The sequence below is a fragment of the Westerdykella ornata genome (assembly GCF_010094085.1).
Source record: "Westerdykella ornata strain CBS 379.55 unplaced genomic scaffold EI97scaffold_23, whole genome shotgun sequence".
Classification (NCBI taxonomy): domain Eukaryota; kingdom Fungi; phylum Ascomycota; class Dothideomycetes; order Pleosporales; family Sporormiaceae; genus Westerdykella; species Westerdykella ornata.
The window spans coordinates 82,850-107,041 of NW_022986873.1; the positions used below are offsets into that span (position 1 = coordinate 82,850).

Sequence of the window (24,192 nt, forward strand, 5' to 3'; positions counted from 1 at the left end):
TATTTACCTATGTACAGCTGCAGGTTCCCCGTCGGAATCGGGCTTGATTTGTCACCCACCGACCTCCAGAGCACTTGCAGCTGCGTGCCCGGTGCAGCACAGCAACCTCAGGGCTTTTATAGACAACCAAGATACCAAGATCGATGGCGGCCAATAGTCCACTCGCTGCAATACCACGCGTTGTCCTATATCCGACGCTCGATGGACTAGTGGCATGCCTTTATCCCCTTAAAGTATGTACTGTCATGTGGATGTCGGATGCAAGCAACATGACTGACCTTCAAAAGGGCATCTTCTATTTCATCACACATCCTTTTCTGTACCCCCTGCTCCGGGCTAGGCTGCTCCCCGCTTTTCTTCTCTCCATATTCGTTCTGCTCAACCTCTTCCTTTGGACCTATCTCCCACAGGTGGCGTTTCTGGCGCTCTTTCAAAAGCATGGGTCTGCATGGGTTAATGGCACCTTTCTGGTGCTTGGAGAGGGTGCAGCTATAGTAGCCATACTTTTCGAAGCTTTCCTCGTGGTATGCAGAAGCTACCGGCAGCGAGAACATTCCATCTCTGACATGAACCTAGGATGAATCCCAAGTGGACGTCTTCGACGCCGTCCTTGTTGAGGAGGGTTTCGACGATCTCGTCCGCAACTACCGGCCAGTATCTGAAGATTCACTCAACAATCCCGTTAAACGTCTAGGGAAGCCGACCAAACCATCCGTATACGGGCCCTTTTCGTTTCGACAGATTGCAGAGTTCGTCCTTCTTCTCCCGCTGAATTTCATACCGTACGTGGGTGTGCCTCTGTTCCTGTTCATGACGGGCTATCGAGCTGGCCCGCTACAGCACTGGCGCTACTTCAAGCTGCGCGACTTGGACAGGAAGCAGAGGAATGCGTTTGTGAAGAGGCGCCGGTGGCAGTATACGTGGTACGGCGCAGTGTACCTACTTTTACAACTGATCCCGGTCTTCAGCATGGTATTCCTCTTGACCGCTGCAGCGAGCTCGGCGTTGTGGGCCGCGGATTTGGAGAAGCAACGAAGAGCATGTGAGGTCAGGGTGGCGCAGTCTCAGGAGTATAGGGATGAGCCGGAGGGGAATTTGGTATAACAATGAGCCGTTCTGCGGCTTTCTTGTCATGGATGGTCATCAAACAGTGAATCGCAACTGTGCAGCCCATGGATGGTCTTGTGGAACGTATCACCATCACGTCCCAACGCAGCAGTCTGATAGTCTACGCATGTCCAGTTACCCCACGAATGCGCTTCCCAGAGTTCATAGTAAAGCCGACCTGTTACTGAGGAGAGTAGGTAGGTACATGGTGGGAACTCACAAAAAGTACAACATGGGAGCAGAGCAGAGGGTGGAGAGCTGGGGCCCGCTGGACACACTGAGGGACTTGTTAACGGGCATACCAGTACGGAGGTGTTGCCAATAAGTTTATTCCGCCCGGAGGAGCCACACTAGAGCTGAGAGGCTGCAGGGGTAGTTTCTTGGCGGCACAAGCTCAGAGTGAATGCTCACAAAATTGCATAAAATATATAGTAAATGAGCTAAATTCAGAACTCCTCATCAATCTCCCCTTCCGCATCTAGTTCAGAGTCCCATCCACTTGAAATCTCAGCTTCTTCTGCCTCATCTAGCTCACTGTTATGGACCTCTGCCTCATCTAAATCACAGAGCTCAGCCCAGGTCATCTCATCCCTGAAGTCTCCAAATATAGGCCTGTTTTCTGGAGAGGATAAGGAGCTTAATGAGGAGCTTGATGAGGAGCTTGAGGAGTAGCCTTCCTGCATAGTTTGAGGTGTAGATTTATCTCCAGGTGTTGTTTCCCGGCGGGAGAGCTCCTCTGGGGTAGGGCCTGTATGGTGGGTAACCTTTTCAAACCTTCCTTCCTGATACTCATTTTCTCCCTCAAGCTCTATATTCTTTCGAATATGGTGCAGAGTCCTTTCAATCCACCTCTAGATCCTCCACTGAGGTAGTTCCTCCCATCAATTCAGCCAGTCCTGCTTCATCTTCTTAGCATCTGTTGCTGCTCCTTTTGCTGTAGTCCTCCTTTTAAGCCATGGCCAGGCTGGTTCAATAGTGTTCAAATCCAGTGAATTGCCATACCAGAGGATCTTGTTAACCTCTTCCTTCAGATAGATAGTACCCTAGAACCAGTGGGTGTGTGAAGGAGCCTTATCTTCCTAGACAATCGTGCCTGGCCTTGTTTTCAAGCACTCTTTGGCAAAGAGAAGAAGCTTTGGCTAGAGAACCTCATTGTAGTATCTCCATCAGTCAATGCTTCCTCCTCCATCTCTCACAAGCTTCCCAGTTTCCTTAATCTATCTCCACTGGGGTTTTGGCCCTGCCTTCTTCCTTAACCTAGCTCTTCTCATCATTGTATTAAGCTCTCACTCAGCCTTCTTTACGGGCTCATTTTCCTCATTCATTTCATCAATCCTTGCCTACACCTCTTTCTTCTGCTTAGCTGTTTCTGTTTCGTAGATGTGGCAAGGTCCCTTTCTGTAGTAAGAGAAGCAGCCCCAGAACATAAACTCAGAGTAGCTTTTCCATCTAGCCTGGAGAACAGTAGGATTGTATTTCTCTGCTGGCTGCCTCCATACACATATCTGGCCTCTTCTGACACCTAAAACAATGCTTGTTTCATCACTCCAAATTACATTCTTCCAGTCTTCAAGGGTCTAGTGTTAGTGCTTCAAACAGAACTCTAATCTCTCTTTCCTCATATGGGGAGAAGGCCTAGCTTCTTCATCCTTTTCACCTTCCTGAAACCCATCTCATGAAGAGTCTTCTTCACACTCTCTCTCTCTATGGCTTTTCCCTCTAAAGTAAGCTCATGGGCCAATATTTCAAGGGTCTTTTCATGGCTGTAACGGTCCTTGCGCACCTTCTCAACTAGCTCCTTTGCAAAGGAGGGAGTTCTTTTGTATGTAGCACCCGTATGAGCTCCATCTTCTATGTGAATGTTTAGAAGAAGTGAGCCATCAAAGCCTCTATCTTTTGCCTTCTTAACCATAGCTCTTTGAGTCCTTTCTTCTACTCCTGTCAGCTCCTCAACCTTTGAAGAGGGAGCTCCATATAACCGTAGAGCTACAACTTGGGCTCGGGTGGCAATTTCATAGTTTGGGCATGGAGGGTGAGGCATAATAGCTTTAGATGAACAAGGAATATTCAGATTCACAAGATACTTAGGTTTATACAAGAATCTGCACAGGAAACTAAGTATATATATATAACTAAGTTGTGCTACGTGGTATGCCAAGGAATATACGTTGCCTAGGGCAGCCACCCCTGAACACCAGAATAAACTTATTGGCAACACCTCTGTAAATAATAGAGGGCATACTAGTAAGGCCCATAAGGCCTCTCCGAGTATAGTGCTTACTGTAGGGTCCTTAGCCGCCCTACTGCTAGCCTATTAGAAATATATAAGCGCTTAGCTGTAATTAAAACAGCTGCTTAGTTAGCTTAGCAAGTAATATCTAGCGCTTAAGTTACTAACAAGGCCTAAGTAGATATAAGGCAATTCAGATATATAGAGATAGCCTAAACAGGCAATTTTATAGTATTGTAGGTAAGTATATTAAGCTTCCCTATCTAAGCGCTAGCGAAACTACTACTCTATACTAGAATCTAGAGATATTCGCTATCTACTACTGCTAGTATATCGCTAGTATATCTTACAGTTATCTTAGAGCGCTAATAATACTGTAGAATTAGCGATTACAGTGCAAAAACAAGGGAAGGCTAGTCGCTAAGGTGCTAGCATGCTACCGCGTAAGCACTATACCTAGAGAGCTTATTAGTCTACCTCTCTATTACTTGGTGTACAGGGATAAATATTTAATATTCGCCACCTCCATGCTAAGGGCATAGCACGGGCCATAGAACTATGGAGAATAAGCTAAGGCCTAGCCTTACATTAATAACTACTGTACTAAATAACTCATAACTCTAGAAACCAACGTCTTACTAGCAGGGATCTAACCTCCATACTAAACTATATAGGGTGATGACCAATGCCGATGGTACACTAGTGGCTGCACTTTCCATCGGACGTGGTAACCTATAGTACTATGGTGTCAGACATAAGTTTTGTACATGGCCCATGCACTGTAGGGGTGCTGCCAAGGTATTACAAGATAGCTCTAATGCCATATATACACCTATTCCTACATACTTTAGTATTGAATTTGCTTATACTGTCGCAAGCTACAGCAATACATCACCTCATTTATCATACTATAATGTCGGCTCCATGCATCCCTCCTCCGCAACAGCACCTTTCACACAACAAACGACTACAAGTACAGACCCTATATCTTGCATAGTATATACAAACTGAGATATCCTGCCTCCTAATATATCATGTAGACAGGTTGCCTATATAATTGCTAGCGAACGTGTCATACCTCGAAAGCGAAATGGCCGATCCTGGAAGCTGACTGATGCTCAGATTGATGAGCTTGAAAACTATATACGTTCATCGTGAGCTGCACGACAGATGAGCTATCTAGCTCTTGCTGAAGGTCCCTTTGAGGCTTGGGGAGTTAGTCAATATACAATACGAGGCGCTCTTCGAAGTAGAGGGTTGTCAGATTTGATGGTATTTGAAGATATCACGGTGACAGAAAGATTAAATGAAGATGGATTAACTGATTGTATTCAGGTGTGTCCTTTATGTGTTGCATATATGTGAGGCTGGGGCCTAACACCGGTTTTGATGTTCTTTCTCTGGGCACCAAGGCTGCACAGGGCATTAGCCACTACAGAATCACTAGCCACATGTCCTCAGACAGTACCGGTACAGACAACTTCTCTCAGTCCTCCTCTTCAGTCCCAGATGGGATGTCCATAAACTGGTTTATCATCTGACAAGGGTATATACGCCATGTAGCTCATGTAAAGCCATCTCTTTCTGAGCAGAATCAACAGATATGGCTCGAATGGGCAGAAGCTCATAAAGACTAGGAGCCTAGGCAGTGGTGGGCCATCCTCTGGAGTGACGAAACTTGGGTCATAGGTGGCAGGCACCGGAAGGTCTGGGTGACTAGAAAAACTGGTGAAGAACTTGAACTGACCTATATCGTGGAAAAGGTGCATAAGAAGTATGGGTGGATGTTCTGGGCCTGTTTCTCTGGCATCTCAAAGGGGCCTTGCTTATTCTGGGAGAAGGAGTGGGGGAGTATTAACAAGGAGAGCTACTGTGAGCACATAGTACCTCTAGTACATGACTAGCTCCAGCTGAATCCTCACCTTCGATTCATGCAGGATGGAGCACCAGGCCACTGCACAGTGTACACTCTAGAGGAGCTGAAAGAGCGAAATATTCAGCCTATCTTCTGGCCAGCCTACTCTCCTGACTTGAATCCAATTGAGGCTGTCTGGAATAAGATGAAGGACTATATCGAGCTAAATTATCCAGATATAGATGGGGGGAAGCAGCTATCATATGATCAATTACGAGTTGCAGTACAGGAAGCCTGGGAGTCAATTACTGTTAGCACTCTGCATGAGCTTATTGACAGTATGCTAGCTAGATGTCAGGTGGTGATCGACGCCAAAGGTGGTCACACAAAGTACTGAAAATTATATGTAATATTGGATGGAGTCAGGCTTATGTCATTTTAAGACATGTGGCAAATACCCCTGTAGTGCACGGGCCATGTACAAAACTTATGCCTAACACCACAGTACACCAAGTATGCTCGTTAACAAGTCCCGGACACTGACTAGACCGCGCCGTAACGGGCTAGCGCATCGTTTCAATCGTTTCATCCAGTTCCAGGTTCCACAGGTGGGCAAGGCTCCCGGTTAAGGTTGCTGCACTGTGCACGTGCCAGACCTTCCAAGCTACCTCAGCTAGGCGGCCATATGACGACTGCAGGTCCGCCGTCGCCGCCCCCAGCCACCTCCGCGACAGCTCCATCTCCTTCTCCATCCGTTATCCTCATCGCGAGCCGACGCAGTCATATCTCACCTCCTCAACCGGTCCTTCGCTGGTTCGTCACTCTTATTTTTTTGTTCAGAAATCAACTGTACCCCCTCTGTCAGCGTCTGTCTCTTCATCATGAAGGCCGCTATCCTCCTTGCGGCGGGCTCGCTGCTGGGCCCGGCAAGCGCCGGTGTTCACAAGATGAAGCTCAAGAAGGTTCCCTTGTCGGAGCAGCTGGTAAGTTGCATGGCGAGAAGTCTACTTGGCGCTCAAAGATGCGTGCTGACATCCCTTCCAGCAATATGCGAACATCCAGGAGCACGCGAGAGCGCTCGGTCAGAAGTACATGGGCATCAAGCCCGAGACCCACGCCGAACAGGTGTTCAAGGCGCCTTATATCGCCGAGGGGACACACCCGGTGCCCGTATCCAACTTCCTGAACGCCCAATGTACGTTGCTGCTGACTTTCCCCCGCTTCCGTTCACATTCACAGCCCGGATGACTAATGATACCTAGACTTCTCCGAGATTTCCCTGGGAACCCCTCCGCAGGAGTTTAAAGTCGTCCTCGATACCGGCAGCTCGAACCTTTGGGTGCCTTCCACGGACTGCAACTCGATTGCGTGCTATTTGCACAGCAAGTACGACCATTCGGCATCGTCTACATATAAGAAGAACGGATCTTCGTTTGAGATCCGCTATGGCTCCGGCTCGCTCAGCGGCTATGTCTCTCAGGACATCTTCCGTATTGGGGACCTGACAGTCAAGCACCAAGACTTTGCTGAGGCTACGTCGGAGCCTGGTCTCGCCTTCGCCTTTGGCAGGTTCGACGGTATCATGGGCTTGGGCTACGACACCATCAGTGTGAACGGCATTGTCCCACCCTTCTACAATATGCTCGACCAGGGCCTTCTGGATGAGCCCAGGTTTGCCTTCTATCTTGGCGACACCAACAGTGGCGAGGAGTCCGAGGCCACCTTCGGCGGTATCAACGAGGACCACTTCAAGGGCAAGCTCACCAAGATTCCCCTGAGGCGTAAGGCCTACTGGGAGGTGGATCTCGATGCCATCACCTTTGGCGGCAACACTGCTGAGCTCGAGGATACGGGTGCCATTCTTGACACTGGCACGTCCCTCATTGCCCTTCCTTCTACGCTTGCCGAGCTTCTGTGAGTATCGGCCCCGGTGACTTTGGAAGCTGCATATGCTGATATCAACAGGAACAAGGAGATTGGCGCGAAGAAGTCGTTCAATGGGCAGTACACGGTAGAGTGCGACAAGCGTGATGGTCTGCCGGACCTGACTTTCACGCTCACGGGCCACAACTTCACCATCGGCCCTTATGACTATATCCTCGAAGTTCAGGGCTCGTGCATCTCGGCCTTCATGGGCATGGACTTCCCTGAGCCGGTTGGCCCGCTTGCCATTCTCGGAGATGCCTTCCTGAGGCAGTGGTATTCTGTCTATGACCTCGGCACCAACAGCGTTGGCCTCGCCAAGTCGAAGTGAAGATGAAGCTGTAGACTTACTTGCCGCGTTGCTCAGATTGACAGAGAAGATTAAGTTGAGGCAAGGCCGGTGAGGAACGCACATATTTAGTTGCAGTGGTTTCCTTTTGTATTTGCTCATGGGAGCTGTGTATTGTGTTACCATATGATGAATATATCCACTTTGCAGGTGGCAGACCATGGATAGCCGTGTGGCAGGGCCCCACTCGTCGCGTGCATGTTGAGACCAGCCACATGCACAGGCGGATCAGTGAGGACCTTGATGGCATGTGACGTGGACTGTGGCGGTGTATTGTGGCTTCTCCAGGGCGGTGCGGCCGAACCTCCAGCGTCCAAGAGCTGCATCTGAAAGGGAACATGTGTGGAAAGGGAGGCAGTATTGGTTGGAAAGGCGGTGCCTATCCTCAAGAAGAGAGTGCCCATTCCGACGTGCTAATCATCACCATGTCTTCCTGCATCAACTGTTGCCTTCCAGTGTTCGCTCCTTATCGGGCAGTCCTCCAACGGTGATTCGCTGTCAAGCCCATCCTAAAGCGAACCCGTGGACGTGCGAGCCGCTGCAGGGTGGCAGAGCATTCGATCCCCCCATCACTTCCCTACACAGTACAATATGTGACGGCACCCGCCTCCTGACTGCACCCAGCAGTAGTCCATGGCTACTTGATCCTACTGTCTGGTGCGTGCAACTCTACACGTGCAGGTGCTCAGCACCTCCCATCGTCTGCCGCGCCGCCTCTGCCTCTGCCTCTGCCTCTGCCACCCGTCCATCTCTTCATCACGACGTCCTCAAGTACCACGTTCGGCGTCGCTCCCCGCCATCTTTCCTCGCACAGTACACAGACATGATGGCTTCTGAATCTCGGGCCAGGGATCGCCCTGCCCGCAAACTGACCAAGAGGCGGCGTGAGTCACGGCGCGTGTCGCTGGACATTCCCGAGCGCTTCAAGGACGGAGACGATGCAGACGACGAGGATGTCATGGCACCGACGAGACCCGACGGCATACCCATAAACCAATCTCTCTTCTCTCTGATAGCGAGGGTGGGCCAGCAGTCTCAGACGAACCTTGAGACTATGCACGAGCTCGACTCGGGCGACAGCGACGATGAGGGGAATAAGGACGCTTTGTATCGCAATCTGGACGGAGCCGCACGTTTAAGCCGCATCAGCACCTCCAACCTCTTCCAGAGCCTTCACCACGATTCGCGTGCTGCCGCTTCGTCGTCAAGTAAACATCGGAGGCGTCTCTCGGATCATAAGCTGCTACGGTCCTTGCCCAAGCTGAAGATCACAAGCCGAAAGGACGCGCGCTCCGACGATATGACATCTTCGCAGTTGCTTCCCCCTCAACTGACGACAGCCGGCGGAACCACGGACTCGCTCCCTAACAACCCCTCGCGCCAACCTAGAGCCTCTCACGATCACTCCCGCAAGACGGAGAAGGATCGCACCGTGGAGCAGAGGACCCCGGGCACTGGCATGTCGCCGAAAGGCACTCTCCCTCTAGCTGACCGTTTACAACAAATCTTCGAGTTTGACAGTGTCGAGGACGTCATCGCCGGTACGTCACATGGCAGTACCTTGGCTCCCACGCGCTAATCGAGATAGAATATCCGTGCTGGCTACTGCAAAGCATCCTACTCCAGGGCTATCTGTACATCACACAGAAGCATGTTTGCTTCTATGCCTACATCCCGAAGAAGCATGTATGGAGGCTTCCAAAAGTATTCCCTGCACCGTTACTCATACACTACAGCACGACGTCACTAAGACAGGCTATCTTGCCAAGCGCGGTCGGTCCAAATACACCCGATACTGGTTCAAATTGAAGGGCGACGTCCTCTCTTACTATTCTAACCCGGAAGACCTATACTTTCCACGCAACCGTATCAACCTCCAGTACGCGATGTCGGCCGAAGTGTTGGAGCCAAAGGACAAGAAAAAGGACGAGGCTGTGTTTGCCGTTACCACGGACCAGAGGACATACCAGTTCAAAGCTGATAGCGCTGTGAGCGCAAAGGAGTGGGTTCGCGCCATTCAGAAGGTTATTTTCCGAACGCACAACGAGGGAAGCAGCGTCAAAATTTCGCTACCTATCCAGAACATCCTCGAAATTGAGGAGAGTACTATCCTAGACCTTGCCGATACGTTCAGAATCCGAGTGATAGATAACGACGAGACCTACGCCATTGACGAGGTGTGCACCCAACTAGCCATCATGAATTGCTTCACTCGAACTGACGTATCCAGTATTTCTTCTCGTTCTTGTCAAACGGACAAGACGCATTGAATGTGCTACGTATAATGGTCAATGACAATGAGCATCACCAAAAGCAAGATGCCGAGGGCAAAGGGTTGGCCGATAAGCTAACAATTACCGTCGGCGCTCTGGACCAGACAGCGACATCTGGCAACAATTCCTTTCATCCTCCGCAAATCACAGAGAACGTCCGAGCCACCTTGTCACCGCTACCATCGCCGTACCTTGAGCGTACAAGTGCTGAGTCGGGAAGGTCGAGTCTTGACATTAACCGCAGAAGTGCAGACTTGCGGCGGAGTATGGACGCAAGCCGCAGCCTGCGACGCCCTAGTCATGAGACGCGTCGTAGCTTCAGTGGAAGCCGTCAGGCGAAGCAGAAAGGTCGGGACAGGTCCCCATTATCTCCAAAGCCACAGGACTCCTCCGGCTCCGCTGCAAACTCTCTCGGCCCTGGAACAGAGTCTTCAGTTGCAGTAGAGTCTTTCGATGAGGTCAACAATTCCGCGAGCCAGATTCTGAGTGGGAGTGACGTCTTCCGCGCACCGACCTCCCCTCCACCGACCAGAGTCGCCCCTCAGGCATCCGGACTTGCACTCGGTCATTCTGATGAGACGGCCCGGTCCAAGCGTCCCGAGTACACGCAACATGAATCTTCTACACCGTCACCACAACACCCCACCACTACTCCGGATAGAAGGCAACCGCAACTTGGCACGCCAAGTCCTGAGGGCGATACAGACTCTCAACACCTTCACAATCGTCTGGAAGCTTCGACGTCTACACTGCAGAACATTGCTTCCTACCCCATTCAAAAGGCTTCGGGGATCGCTGGCTTCCTGCGCAACCGTTCGAAAAGAGTGAGCGGCTTCGTCGCTGCTGAGTCGATGCAGTATTACGAGAAAGTGTCGGGAATGCTGGCGGGGGGAAGGAAGCGTTACACCGCCAGGGAGGGTTTAGAGGGGTACGAGCAAGGCTATGAGGTGGAAGACGATGAGGACGCGGCCAAGGCGACAGAGAGCTTCCGCGAGCATTTTGCCCTACCGGATACCGAACAGTTGCAGTCTTCTTTCTTTGCTTCGCTACAGCGGATACTACCCAACTACGGCAAGATCTATATCAGTACCCGGTTCTTCTGCTTCCGCGGCCTGATGCCAGGTTCGAAATTGAAGGTAAACTTTCCATGGAGCGAAGGTGGCAACCGTGCTGATGTATCTAGGTCCTCATACCAATGCGCAAGATAGAGACCGTCAACAAAGAGAAGGGATTTCGACCGGGATATCATGCGCTTACCCTGGTGATCCACGGATACGAAGATCTATTCTTTGAGTTCAGCAAGGGGGAATATCGCGAAGAATGTGCCATTGAAGTTCTTCGCATAGTGGAAGAGGCGAGATATATGGATGATGACCAATCGTCCTCTGGCGTCGAAAGTGACGATGAGCTGGCCAAGGCGGAGCATGAGCTTCTGCAAGACGGTCGGCCAGCTGCCGAGCCCGCGAGCTCCACAGACATATCCCATCTTGCCCTTATGGACCAGGATCGTATCACGTTGATCTTCGACGACCCTCAGGCTTCCATCGTCGACTTCAAGCCGTCGGAGCCTTTGAATATCGTATGCTTGACTATCGGCTCCCGTGGAGATGTTCAACCCTACATAGCTTTATGCAAGGCGCTGATGAAGGAAGGGCATAAGACACGGATAGCAACCCATGCTGAGTTTGAACCTTGGGTCAGGAAGCATGGAATCGACTTTGCGCCTGTCGAGGGCGACCCGGCGGAACTGATGAGGATCTGCGTGGAACACGGGATGTTCACCTACAGCTTCATGAAGGAGACGAATAGCAGATTCCGCGGTTGGCTCGACGGCCTATGCCACACCAGCTGGGCGGGATGCCAGGGTGCAGATGTCCTGATCGAGAGCCCAAGCGCAATGACCGGAATCCATATCGCCGAGGCTTTGCAGATCCCGTACTTCCGCGCTTTTACGATGCCCTGGACGCGGACTCGGGCGTACCCGCATGCGTTTACCGTCTTGGAGAGAAAGCTTGGGGGTACCTACAACGCCATCTCGTACAAGTTGTTCAACGTTCTCTTCTGGAAGGCGATTGCGGGGCAGATCAACACTTGGCGACTGGCAGAGTTGGGTCTCCAACCCACGTCGTTGTCGGGAATGCAGGCGGACCTGAGGCCGTTCCTGTACAACTTCAGCCCCTCTGTCGTTCCCCCACCGTTTGACTGGCCAGACTGGATCCGGGTTACCGGCTATTGGTTCCTGGACGAAGGGGAAGGGGACTATGAGCCTCCCGCCGACCTGATGGACTTCATCGCCCGCGCAAGGCAGGACAAGAAGAAGTTGGTGTACGTGGGCTTTGGGTCTATTGTGATTGACAATACCGCAGCCTTCACGAAGACGGTGGTGGACGCTGTCCTGAAAGCTGACGTACGATGCGTCCTGTCGAAGGGTTGGTCTGAACGGCTGGCGGACGAGGATGCACCGAAGCGTGAAGTCCCTCTCCCACCGGAGATATTCCAAATCCAGTCTGCGCCCCACGACTGGCTGTTCAAGCAGATGGATGCGGCGGTGCACCATGGTGGTGCTGGGACTACTGGTGCAAGCTTACGGGCGGGCCTCCCGACGGTCATCCGACCTTTCTTTGGCGATCAGTTCTTTAACGCTTCGCGTGTCGAGGACCTTGGTGTCGGCATCTGGCTCAAAAAGTTCTCCACCAACTCTTTCGGGCGAGCCCTGTGGCAGGTAACGAACGACGAAAGGATCATTGTCAGGGCAAAAGTGATAGGGCAGAAGATACGCAAGGCACGCTCCAGCACGACCGTGGAAGTTGAGGGTGCTAACGTGGAACAGGAGAACGGCGTCCAGGTGGCGATTCAGACCATCTACCGAGAGCTTGATCGTGCCAAAGCGTTGGTTGTAAAGCACTCACGGAAACCGGGCGACGAGCATAACGACGACGAGGACGACACAGTCGAACTGGATGATGGCTGGATGATGGTGTCGGACCACCCCGAGCTAGACGTAGCTCAGGCGGATGCGCTCAAGGAGGCAGTGGCCGGCATGCAACAGGCTTCGACAGAGGCACCCGGTCCGGGAGGCAGTTCACTGGCAGTAGGGAGCATGGTCTTGAAGGGCGCCGCCACGGATGATGTATTTAAGAAGGATTGAGATGGCCTACGCTAGTTTTGGAGGGCGACAGCATGTGGCAAGCTTGCTTTAGGATGGATACGACAAGGCGCATTCCAGGAGTTTGGTAGAATGTTGGTGTGCATATACCTGGCGTTCTAGAGAAGGCATACTAGAGGTGACGGCTTTTCTGGAGGTCTTGATCGATTCTGGGTTAGATACCTGGATATATTGATGCCTATGGCGGAGAGGTCTTTTGAAGATTGCCCTCTCACAGCACTGCATGACCTCTTTCTCTGTGACGAACAGGTTGCGGACAAGGGTTGGTTTGAAGAAGCCTAGTATATTGCCCAACGGGTACCGCGCACCGTGTACAGCCTGGGCTGGTTTGTGCCCTTTGTTCCTTGGTGCCCGTGGTTGAAGTTCACTTTGAGCATCATGCCCCCCCTGCTCCTCAGCTATGCTAATTCAAGCTAGCGCAAAGGTGGACCCCCGGTCTCGTACTTTTATAAGGAGCTCGCTCCGCCCCCTCCCCCCTCCGGCCCCCCTTCGCAACCCACGAAGCTCCAGCATTCACGCCGCAACCACGCACGGAACCCCCCACACCAAAAGTTGACGCGCACGTCTTGGCATCCAACTGCGCCCACGATTCCCCCTTCCATCTCCCTTCAACAACGCGCACCTGTGACGGTTCATTCGCCGATTCTCGAGTTGCGAATCCATAGCCCGTTGGTCCTACAAACACCAGTACCCAGCTCGACGCCGCGCACACAGCGCTCCTGTTCCCCAAGCTTCATTCGAGCTCCGACCCGCCCGGCGCGCGTGATGAGGAATGAGGATCCGTTCGCCCCCCCACTTGCGCTACCCCATTACCATTGTCGAGCTCCTCTGCAAGCAGGGTGAAGAGATCAAGCGCTCCGCGCCCCTCTTCAAGTATTCCTACGAGACGGTTGTGAGCGAGGCGGACAAGTATGGCGAGCTGAAGGAGGTCAAGAAGCGCTTCCCCGAGCGCTTCAACTCCCCCAACGATGGGACCGTTAGCGAATGGTTCGTGAAGCCAGGCACCCTCATTGAACGTCCTGGGTAAGCCGAGTCGCGCAGTATTCCTCTGACATGATCCGATACTTACGTTTTGCGCGCAGAGTCAACATCGCCGAAATCGACGAGCCATGCTCCCACGAAGTCCAGTTCGGCGGCCTCTGCGCCAATTGCGGGAAGGACATGACCACAGTCGATTACCTGACCGTCCAGCGCAACTCGGAGCGCGCGACCATCAACATGACGCACAACAATGTGGCTCTGCTTGTCAGCGAGAAGGAGGCCGGTCGCGCCGACGAGGAGGCCAAGGCAAGGTTGTTACAAGCCAGGAAGCTGTCCCTGATTGTCGACCTCGACCAGACCGTCATTCACACGACGTGCGAGCGCACCGTCGCAGAATGGCAGGCCGATCCGGAGAATCCAAACTATGAGGCCGTCAAAGATGTACAGAGCTTCCAGCTGGCCGACGACAACGTCGCCCATGTCGCTGCCAACTGGTACTATGTCAAGATGCGCCCCGGCTTGAAGGAGTTCCTGGAGAGGATGTCGAGCCTGTACGAGATGCACATCTACACCATGGCGACACGCGCATATGCGCAAGCCGTCGCCAAGATCATCGATCCAGATGGCAGGTACTTTGGCGACAGGATACTCAGTCGTGACGAGAACTACACGGACAAGCTAAAGAGTCTCCACCGGCTGTTCCCTACCAATACGGACATGGTCGTCATCATTGACGACAGGGCGGACATATGGCACTATAGTGACAATTTGATCAGAGTGCCCGTTTTCAACTTCTTCCCTGGCGCTGGAGATATCAATGCTAGCTTCTTGCCCAAGCAACAGGAGCTCATTACCACGACTGCCAAGGGTGCCCGGATCGAGGCCGCTCCAAAGGAAGAAGAAGGGGCTGGACAGGAGAGTGCTGCTCCCGCTCCGACGTTCTCTGTCGCTGGTAAACCCGCCGAGCCTGGGCCCACAGAAGCGACCAATGGTGAGCTCACGGAGCTGGAGCAACAGCTGTTGTCTATGGGAAGCGAAGGTCACCCGGAGGTTTTGGAAGAGCAGGTGAAGGAGCAGGAAAAGGTGATTCAGAGTCAACAAACCGAGCGGCCTTTGCTGCAGAAGCAGCTGGAATTGGACAAGGAGGACGAGGAAGCAGGGGAAAGAGATCGCACTGAGGAGGGGGCCAATGCCGAAAACGGAATCACAGAAGAAACGCCTCACTCCAAGCATCGCCATAGTCTCCTCAACAATGACGACACGGGCATCGAGGTCATTGAGCGGAATCTGAAGGCTGTACACCAGAAGTTCTACGACGAGTACCGCGCGAAGAAGCGGGTTCCCGCTGGCGGCCGTGTCGCTGAACTCAAAGGCAGTCCTAAGAAACGGATTACGGAGTTTGTCCCGGATATCAAGGATTTGATGCCGCGGATGAAGCGAGAGGTGCTGGATGGCTGCACGATAGTCTTCTCTGGCATCATTCCCCTGGGTATGGATGTGCAAACGTATGTGGACCCGTAACTAACCTTGCGCCCCCTACTGACGTGTTAGATCTGATTTGGCGTTGTGGGTCAAGAGTTTTGGTGCCGAAGTGGCGCTCAATGTAAACAGACGCACGACGCATCTCATTGCTAATCCGGAACGGAGAACCAGCAAAGTGAAGAAGGCAGCGCGCTATCAGCACATCAAAATTGTGAACGTGGATTGGATGTTCCAGTGCTGCACACGGTGGGAGCATGTCGACGAAGCGCCTTACCTGATCGAGCTCGAGCCTGGTGAGCGAGGCGACTCTCCTCTGGATGATCTGGAAGACACGGATGTAGGTGCCTCTGGGGACGAAGGGGCGGATGAGGATCTGCCGCTGAGCATGTCTCCAGATCAGTGGAAGAGTGTCGACGACGAATTCGAAGCATTCATGAATGAGACGGATGATTCGGAGGACGAGAACAACTCCGACTCGGATAGCGTCCGGTCGGACAACAGCACCAGGACAACGGACAGCAAGCAGTCGACGAGGAAGAGAAAGAGGGTCATGGTCACGGCGGATGAAAGCGGTGCTGAAGAGAGCGATGCAAGCGCTGGTGGCACGTCGCGTCTACAGAGGAGGAAGAGGCGCACCATGGAGCGCGTGTCGTCGCTGACGAACGTCGTCAGTGCGGACAGGTCGTCTGGCCTCCCTAGTCCAGAGACAACGGGGCCCGAGGAGGAACAGGGAGAGGAGGAGAATGCGGTCAAGCCCACGGGTTTGGACGTGGCAGACGACGACTACGACGATGGGCTCGAGGCGGAGATGTTGGCGCAGTTTGAGGCGACCGACGACGAGGCATAGAAGCGCCTGTCGTTGCAATTGGGGTGGTCGTTGGGTGACGTCTGCTTTTCGTTCGCTCTTTGAAGCTGCATAGCGAGGTGTTTGGCATTTGGGCGTTCGGGAAGGGCTACTGCGGCATGTCGCGGGCAATCTATTGTAATCTCTCCTTTGTAGAGACAAGTTAGCTTGAAGCAGGCATGGCATGGCAAGGCATGGCATGGGCATATGGGCATTGAGACCGGGACGTCGTTGGAGCAATACCGAATCAATTCACTATCCGACTACGCCTGCCTTGGCAAATACAAGCTTTCCTTTGCTGCCTGAATCCTCTGTCCAAGAATGAAGCTGTACTTCATCTTTTCACGTCCGACTGAACCCCCCCATGCACTTCCTCTGTACTGCCGTTTTCTATTTGTATATCTAATTTGACCAGCTAACAGGCGCAGCGATATAGGAGGTCCTGCAATTAGCTTTATAGCGCACCTCTATAAAAAGTAGTATATTCTAAAAAGAAAACTCTACCTCTTATATTATTAAGTTGTAGCTAGTTAACTTGTGCTAGGTAGGTAATTCTACCTACAGAGGAATTGCAGCCAAATGTTCACTCGGACGTGGAAAGCCGCAGTACTCTGTCTGAACCCCCCTTGTAATGTGTGGCAGTGTGGCAGTGTGGCGGTGCAGGCGCATTCACGATGCTGGTTCCCAAGCCAGCAACATTGAACAACCATTTGCTGTTTCAATCTGCACGTCCAGCAGTCCAGCAGCTCGTCGCAGCGGCTGACACGCAACCCAGCAGCGAGGCTTGTTGCTCTTGTCCCCAAGGCAGCAGCTCGGCGGCGGCCATGTCCAGGAGCTCTCTTTTTATACCTTGATCTATGTGCGCGGTCCCGGCATCCTTCACACCCACACGCCAGCCATCACCGTTCCCCACGCACGCACGCACGGACGGGCTGCGACAGCTTTCGTTTCTTTTCGACTTGCACACTCACTTGATCTAGCTAGCTGCTACACGGACGATTGTCCTTGTAGATACTATCAAATAGCAATCACGCTGTTCACTCCCAAGTGTCCATTCCATATCGCTCCCCTCCTCCAAGCCAAGTGCAGCAGAGCAGCGGCTCGAGATGGCGCAACCACTCACTTTCATGGACCTCTCTGTAGAGATCAAGACGAACATCGTTCAACATGTAGGTTCCTACACCACATTCCCCCCAGACGATTCTGACCACCCAGATCCTCCGACCTACAGACCTCAGAAACCTCGCCCTTGTTTGCAAGCAGCTGCACGAGATTGCTGTCCGCGAACTATACTACGAAGTCGAGCTCGACCTTGGCTCCCCCAACGACACCCGCCTAGCAGCCTTCCTCAGCCCTAAAAACATCGGCCTCCAGCACATCAAGAACCTCGAGCTGTACCTCGCGGACGTGCCGGACAAATGTAACCAGGAAGTTCAGGCAAACTTCGCCGTGCGCATGATACTCGAGCTCCTCCCCGAAAACACACTCGAGCGGTTCTCATGGCATCCCTGGTCGGCCTTCTCCGCGGACAATCTGATATTGCTGTACAAGAAACAAAAACGGATGAAGTGGCTCGAGGCAATCGCGCTGGACAAGAACGCCATAGACGAGATCCAAAAGATTCCAAACTTTGACGACGTCTTCCAGAACGTCACCAAGCTCGGGCTGTACCCGGATAACCGCCAGGTCCTCGATTACTGCCACTTGCTCCTCAAGAAATCGCCGAAGCTGGAGAACCTCACCCTGCACGCCAACTTTGATCAGAATCCTAACCAAGGGCCAAACCCACTTTCCGAGCGTGAGTTGAGCGATTCGAGCACTGGCCCAGGGTTGATTACTTCGACTATATTCGCGCATATGCAGCCGTTTGACAAGTGTGTGCCCTTGGCCTTGAAGAAGGTTTATCTCCACAAAATCAGTCTGAGGTATGCGGCGGATACGTTCTGCAAGGTGATTGATTTCCGGACCGTCTCGTCGATTGGGATACATAGCTGTCCGGGAGCCGATGCTCTGTTCGCCGCCTTGTCGAAGAGCGCACAGCTTCCGAATAAGCTGGAGAAGCTGGAATTCAAGCATTTCGATAATCACGAGCAAGACGGTCTCAGTGCCCTGGACGGGTTCCTGTGCCTCGTTTCGGGCTTGAAGGAGTTGACTATCGATATCCTATGCGGAAGAGAGATGCCCGCGGCCGCTGGTATTGTGCGGCATTCCAAAACGCTCAAGACGCTGAATGTGCATGTGCATATGAGACCCGACGAGGGCGAGACGGAGCTGTTTTTCAACTATCCTGCGTTCAGCGACATCTGCAAGAACTGCAATAAGTTGGAGCAGTTGTCAGTGGCGTTTCCACCTGCCGTCGTCACGGCGTTGAAGCAAGGCATGTATGCCGACTTCGAGGTAAGACTTCCCATATCGGCTGTCCATTGACTTTCCATCTGCGAGAGTGGGAATGGTGCTAATAATACGCCCTCCATGTAGACCTGCCTTACCGACCTGCCCAACCTCGTCACCCTCAACATCACCACCTGGCCGGCCCACGACCCCCTCTCCGAGAAGCTGCCACGCAAAATCTACGAACACAACCTTCAACGCCTTGCCCAAACCACATTCGTCAAACACTCCAAAGCCGTGGCGGCGTCCTCCTCCGCATCACAGTCGCGCCGGTATTCCAAACTCGCAATCATTGCTTTCGGCACCTCGAATAAGATCTACGAGCGCGAAGAGAGCCCTAATCAAATTATCTTTGTAAAGGGGAAGCAGGTGGATCCGCTGGGCACGGAGAAGCCCGTGGCGGTGCAAATCGGATGGTGTCTGAGGAAATTTATCGATGCAGGGCCGAAGAGTGATGTGCTGGATTATGGCTTGAGGAGTTTGCCCCCGCCGGTGCAGGACGATATGGGGAGTGATGATATGACGGAGGTTTGAGGGGTGGATGGAGAGATGAACATCGATCTGGACATGTTTTGCTGCGATTTAGCTTGGAGTCAAGATACCCTTAGGGACTTTGTTAAACGGAAGCATGTGCTCCATAGTCTGAGGCTTGGGGAAGGGGACATGGGAAATATGGGCATTTACACTTGACTACGACTTGGTTTCCATGCAAGGAATTTACCGTACAGAAACATAATTTACCCTCACTCCCAACCAAGAAAGCTTTCAAGGATGCGGCAACACCCATTTATACAGCGTGGAGTTGCCTCGACGCGGAATTTGTAGCTCTCAGTAAAAGTGGCGTGTGACGTACTTTTTTTCAAAGTTCTCACACCTCAGCTTCCCCAACCCCCATCAAAGAGCTCCATCCCCAGCAACCTCACCAGATCCGCCCTGGAAACGCGCGCGCACCCGCGCGGCGTGACCGACTTTTCCTTTTCTCCGTCCATCCCATGACGGCCTCGGCGCACCTGAATAGCGAGACGCGTCCAGATACCCTCTGACACCGCGACCAGTCTCTCTGGTCAACCACACCCACAGGTAGAGCTAGCTCCTCCCCGCGCCGACTCCCCTCCGGGCGCACGTCACCAGTTGGCAGCTCAAACCAGCATACCTCCACCAAATGTCGTCCCAGTACCCCCCTCCACCTCCGTCCGACGAACCCTTCGCGCCGTGGAACGATACTCCGCACCCGCACCAGACGTCCCCATCTCAGGCGCCACAGTCAGCACCACCCCAACTCCCATACAGTCCGCAGAGCCTGTACCCCAAGCTCGAGAGCTTGGGCGATGTCCTCCAGCAGCAGGCGCACCAGGCGACGCATGCGCTGAGTGACGCGCGCAATCATGTAGGCGTTGGCCCTCCACCACCACCACCACCACCGCCAGCGGCGCCGCAGCAACCGCAGGAATTACCGCATCAGTTCCAGCCGTTGCCGCATTTGCAGCAGCAGGCTCAGCAGCAGAGGCCGAATCGATTGAGGAAGGCGTGCGATTCGTGCAGTATACGGAAAGTAAAGGTGGGGTCCTAACTTTCTCTCTCTGTGGCGGACAGATCTAACACGAAGAAAACCAGTGCGATGAATCCGGCCCACCATGTAGAGCCTGCGCCGCCCTCGAGATCCCATGTACCTTCGACCGCCCCAGTCGTCGTCGCGGCCCGCCCAACCGCCACGCCGAAGCCATCAAGAAGAAGCGCCGTCTCGACGGAACAGACGGTGGCTCTGGACCTTCAACTCCTGCCTCCCCAACCAATGCCGCCCATGCCCTCGCCCAACTCTCCTCGCACGCCCCGCAACAGCTGTCCGCCGAGTCAATATGCCCCGTCCCGACCATGAATGCCCTTATCGACGATTTCTTCACCCATATACACCCGCTATGTCCGTTCCCGCACGAGCCGTCATTCAGAGAAGCATGGGAGAGACGCGAGGACTACACGAATCCGCCGTTCCTGGCCCTCCTCTCCGCCATGATCGCTTGTCTGGTCGCCTCGTTCCCCAGGAAACCGCGGCTCCATCTCAAGATGCAGACGCGCGACCACTACCCCTCGCACCTCGCCCTCGTAGACAAATGCCGCGAAGTATGCGCCCAAGCCCGCGGGCCCGGCTACCTCGACAGCCCGTCGCTGAACGTCTACGACGCATGCACGAGCTACTTCCTCGGCCTGGCGGGCGCGTACACGTTCCAGTGGCGGCAACTGAGGCTGTATTTTGGCGAGTGTCTTACGGTTCTGCGGGCGCTGGGCTTGCACAAGGCGAGTGAGCAGGGATACACGTTTCTGGGGGGTGTGCCAGGGGCGTTGGGGTCGAATGGGCCGGATTACGAGGGGAGTAAGGAGTTGAAGCTGGATAAGATTACGGAGCAGATTGGGCGGAGGCTGTTTTGGACCGTCTTTGTTGGTGCTCGGTGAGATGAATTCCCTACGTGTCATGGGCATGTAGCCTTACTAACATTACCATCCAGCACCATGCAACAACTCGGCGCCTCCTTCGGCGAACTCACCATCCTCCCTTCGACACCGTCGGAACCCCTCCCTCCTCTCCCCGCCGAAATCGACGACCCCTTCATCTACCCAGACCACATCCTCCCCCAACCCCCGCACGTCGTGCCGCTCCTCGCCGGCTTCAACATCAACGTCCGCATCTACTCGTCCTACGCCGCCCTCTCTACGGCGGAAATGGCATTCGGCTCTGACGAGCTCTTTGACTGGGACCGCCAGCAGCGCATCCTGGAGCACAGTCTCAAGAGCGTGAAACAGGTCCTCGTGGATATACCCGAGGTGCTGAAGGTGATGCCGCAGGATAGCGTCAATGGGCGGTTTGGACAGAGACGGCAGCCGTACTACCCGCCCATGCCCGAGTATGGACATGTAAGGGACGAAGCGGCGGCGGCGGCGTTGGAGGCGGCGTTGGGGGGTGGTGCCACGGGGAATGGGAGCGGTGGTGGTGGTGGCTCTGGTCCGGGAGATGCAGTAGGGGGAATGGGGGCGATGCAGCAGGATCCCGGAGCGAGAAGAGCGGCGCAGTACGAGATTCAGAAGGCGAATATTTACGCCAGTCATTTGAGCATTCGGTCCTACTTGGTGGAGAAGTACTTTACGCTGCTGGAGAAACATCGAGAACGGGAGCAGCAGGGCAAGTCGGTGAAGGTGGAAGAGGAGGGCGGTCGGGCGGATGTAGCGGCTGGACTGGATCGACTGGTCCCTGGGGGTGCGGCGGAACAGCAGCAGCAGCAGCAGCAGCAAGAAGATGCGGCGCGAAGGCTGGAAGAGGAGATGGGCGTGGAAAGGGAGCAGGTGATTAAGGATCTATTGGTGGTGCTGGGGAGCATTGACATGGTGAACATGGAGCCGAATGCGGACAGTTTTGTGAGTCCCCGTTCCGCCTTTCTAATACCACACCTCCCTCCCCTCGTTGCGCGCAATCTCTGAGAACTCAGCTAACAAATCTTATCGCACAGATACAGAAGATCCGCCAAATCGCATCCACGCTCCTCTCGCCCCGCCACCCCTCCTCCTCCTCGTCTCCCTCGCGCGCCTCCACCACCATATCCCAGCAAAACCAAGAGTACCTGCACAAATTCCTCGGCATCCTCGCTCGACTGGAGCGCGTGAATCCCGGGGGCGCCGTGGCGGGCCAAACCCCCGGTGAAGGCTTTGTGCAGCACCAGCAGCACCAGCAGCAAAACGGGAGTAATGGGGCGGGTGCGCCGGTGGCGCCCATGATGGATGAGGAGAGCGAGTTGAGAGCTTGGGCGGATCTGAGGGAGTATCAGTTACGGTTTCAGGAGCAGGGGGGGATTTATGGGTTTGCTCAGTAGGGTCGATCCATGGAGTAGGAGGAACGTTCTTTATTTATATGTCGGCACCCCGTGGATCTCGCATGGGATTTTGACCAGAAGGGGTTAGGCGGGTGTCTATTTCATTCCTTCGGGAAGGGTATGGGTTTTGGCATGGAGAGTGCCAAAACATGGGGTATATGATTATTTTGTACAACAGCCGACGATGGGCAGTAGCGGCGCGGGTCGCTACGCCTTCTGTGGGAATGGGAGGGGAGGGATTTATCTGTGTATTCTTAGAGTACCGATCTTTTGGAGGAAGAGTAAGAGTATTTTTCACATGATGCAGGTTATCTGTCGAAAAGCACGCTAAGTATAGCCAGGAGATAGCCCTGTGACAGGGTATCGATTCTACATGGGAATATCAGAAGACGATAGCACCACTCATCGTGTTTAACCAATCACATTATTCTTTTTCATCCTCTCACCCTGAACGACAAGTATTGAATCGAACCTGTTAGTGTCGATGAAAATGATGGTCTTTGTACTTCTATTTTATACATGCTTTGATACAGTAACCTAAAAGAATAAAAAGGGTATACCCCGGCACGTTTCCGACGACTCATACGTCGATGCTTCTTTAGATCCCACAGAAAAGTCCTCTCTTCTCAGGGCAGGATAGGGCGGCGGATACAAGGAGCTCCATGCCCCCTCTCATGCAAACCACTCCAATCGCGTTGTCCGGCCCGCGCGCATTGCCCTTACATTTCCTCATCTCTTTCCGTTTCAATCCCATTCCGTCCTTTCCGAATTGAACCCCCCTCTTCTTCCCCAAGTCTCCAAAAACAAACGTCTTACACCATCCAACAAACCATCCAAAGACCTACGGCACGACCACAACCCCCAAACTCCCCGCCTGCCCCACAACACTCCTACACAACCCCTCGAGACTCAACCCCTTCAACCTCCCCTCCTCCTGCTTGATCCGCGCAATCTCATATACATGCTTCAAGCTCACCGTGCCCACGGTCCCGAGCGTCGCGTTCCCCGCCGTAGGCGAACTCGTGCTCGTCTTGCCCTTTGCGCCCTCGTGGTTGTTCATGGGGCCCGGCACGTTGCCCGCGCCGCGGACTTTGGATTTTGTGGGCAGGACACCGGCGGCGGAGAGGAGGAGCGTGGCGGTCGGGGGCGTGCGGAGGGAGAAGTGGAAACTCCGGTCTGGGCGGACGGTGATGCGCGCGGGGATGGGCGTGCCGGGGATGTAATGCGCGGTACGGGCGTTGAATTCCTGGGAGAGGGTTAGCGGATGGAAGTTATCTATATTGTGAATATGGGTTGTGAGGCTGCTTCGCCTGCATCGCGTCCTTCGTCTCGCTGCTCAATCATGCGCTCGTTGGTTCCTCGCGGGTTTGGTCCTCCGGACACCTCAATTGGCGGTTCTTCCTCTTCCTTCCCCTCCTCGAACCCACCTACTCCTGACTGAGAAAAAGAGGTACATACCTTGCAGAAATCCATGCTCTTCACACCTTTACTTCCCAGCGCCGGACCGACCGGCGGACTCGGACTCGCCTGTCCCGCGCCCACAATCAACTTGACTATCTGGTCCTTTGCCAGCGCCTTCTTTGCCATTGCCAGTGAGGTTCCTTATATATCGATCTCGAAGAAGAAGAAGGAGAAGGAGGGGAAGGAGGGGAAGGAGGGACGCGCTTTCGATACGCTCTGTATTTCTGCGTCGCGGAACTTTTGCGGAGCTCGTCGGAGTGACGTCGGAAGGCG

General features: G+C 53.7%; 7 protein-coding genes across 7 annotated transcripts; 5 read left to right on the forward strand and 2 right to left on the reverse strand.

Annotated features, from left to right (window-relative positions):
- The first annotated feature begins 13 nt into the window (after window positions 1-13).
- On the forward strand, window positions 14-1,117 carry EI97DRAFT_138327 (uncharacterized protein). Its single transcript, XM_033793183.1, has 3 exons — window positions 14-233; window positions 288-524; window positions 577-1,117. The coding sequence occupies exons 1-3, from the start codon at window positions 144-146 to the stop codon at window positions 1,102-1,104; spliced, it is 855 nt and encodes a 284-aa protein (XP_033651449.1). The 5' UTR covers window positions 14-143; the 3' UTR covers window positions 1,105-1,117.
- A 1,489-nt stretch (window positions 1,118-2,606) lies between these two features.
- On the reverse strand, window positions 2,607-3,191 carry EI97DRAFT_138342 (uncharacterized protein). The gene has a single exon (XM_033793184.1). It carries the CDS (start codon window positions 3,146-3,148, stop codon window positions 2,726-2,728), a length of 423 nt encoding a protein of 140 aa, XP_033651450.1. The 5' UTR covers window positions 3,149-3,191; the 3' UTR covers window positions 2,607-2,725.
- Window positions 3,192-5,991: 2,800 nt separating this feature from the next.
- On the forward strand, window positions 5,992-7,628 carry EI97DRAFT_403126 (aspartyl proteinase). The gene is made up of 4 exons (XM_033796498.1): window positions 5,992-6,175; window positions 6,237-6,387; window positions 6,455-7,106; window positions 7,158-7,628. Exons 1-4 carry the CDS (start codon window positions 6,074-6,076, stop codon window positions 7,444-7,446), a joined length of 1,194 nt encoding a protein of 397 aa, XP_033651451.1. The 5' UTR covers window positions 5,992-6,073; the 3' UTR covers window positions 7,447-7,628.
- Window positions 7,629-7,914: 286 nt separating this feature from the next.
- Window positions 7,915-12,885, forward strand: EI97DRAFT_503064 (sterol 3-beta-glucosyltransferas-like protein; the record flags this gene model as incomplete). The annotated part of the gene is made up of 5 exons (XM_033802772.1): window positions 7,915-9,005; window positions 9,053-9,150; window positions 9,201-9,641; window positions 9,695-10,873; window positions 10,921-12,885. Exons 1-5 carry the CDS (start codon window positions 8,288-8,290, stop codon window positions 12,883-12,885), a joined length of 4,401 nt encoding a protein of 1,466 aa, XP_033651452.1. The 5' UTR covers window positions 7,915-8,287.
- Window positions 12,886-13,387: 502 nt separating this feature from the next.
- On the forward strand, window positions 13,388-16,514 carry EI97DRAFT_435560 (uncharacterized protein). The gene is made up of 3 exons (XM_033798888.1): window positions 13,388-13,926; window positions 13,986-15,389; window positions 15,436-16,514. Exons 1-3 carry the CDS (start codon window positions 13,676-13,678, stop codon window positions 16,211-16,213), a joined length of 2,433 nt encoding a protein of 810 aa, XP_033651453.1. The 5' UTR covers window positions 13,388-13,675; the 3' UTR covers window positions 16,214-16,514.
- Window positions 16,515-17,316: 802 nt separating this feature from the next.
- EI97DRAFT_451977 (uncharacterized protein) lies at window positions 17,317-22,458 on the forward strand (the record flags this gene model as incomplete). Its single annotated transcript, XM_033800389.1, has 9 exons — window positions 17,317-17,379; window positions 17,426-18,607; window positions 18,689-19,003; window positions 19,776-19,988; window positions 20,070-20,153; window positions 20,216-21,045; window positions 21,103-21,508; window positions 21,635-22,006; window positions 22,078-22,458. The coding sequence occupies 9 exons, from the start codon at window positions 17,317-17,319 to the stop codon at window positions 22,456-22,458; spliced, it is 3,846 nt and encodes a 1,281-aa protein (XP_033651454.1).
- Window positions 22,459-22,938: 480 nt separating this feature from the next.
- On the reverse strand, window positions 22,939-24,132 carry EI97DRAFT_435563 (ribosomal protein L11). The gene is made up of 2 exons (XM_033798889.1): window positions 23,917-24,132; window positions 22,939-23,704 (listed from the first exon to the last, which is right to left on the reverse strand). Exons 1-2 carry the CDS (start codon window positions 24,043-24,045, stop codon window positions 23,300-23,302), a joined length of 534 nt encoding a protein of 177 aa, XP_033651455.1. The 5' UTR covers window positions 24,046-24,132; the 3' UTR covers window positions 22,939-23,299.
- Window positions 24,133-24,192: the final 60 nt, after the last annotated feature.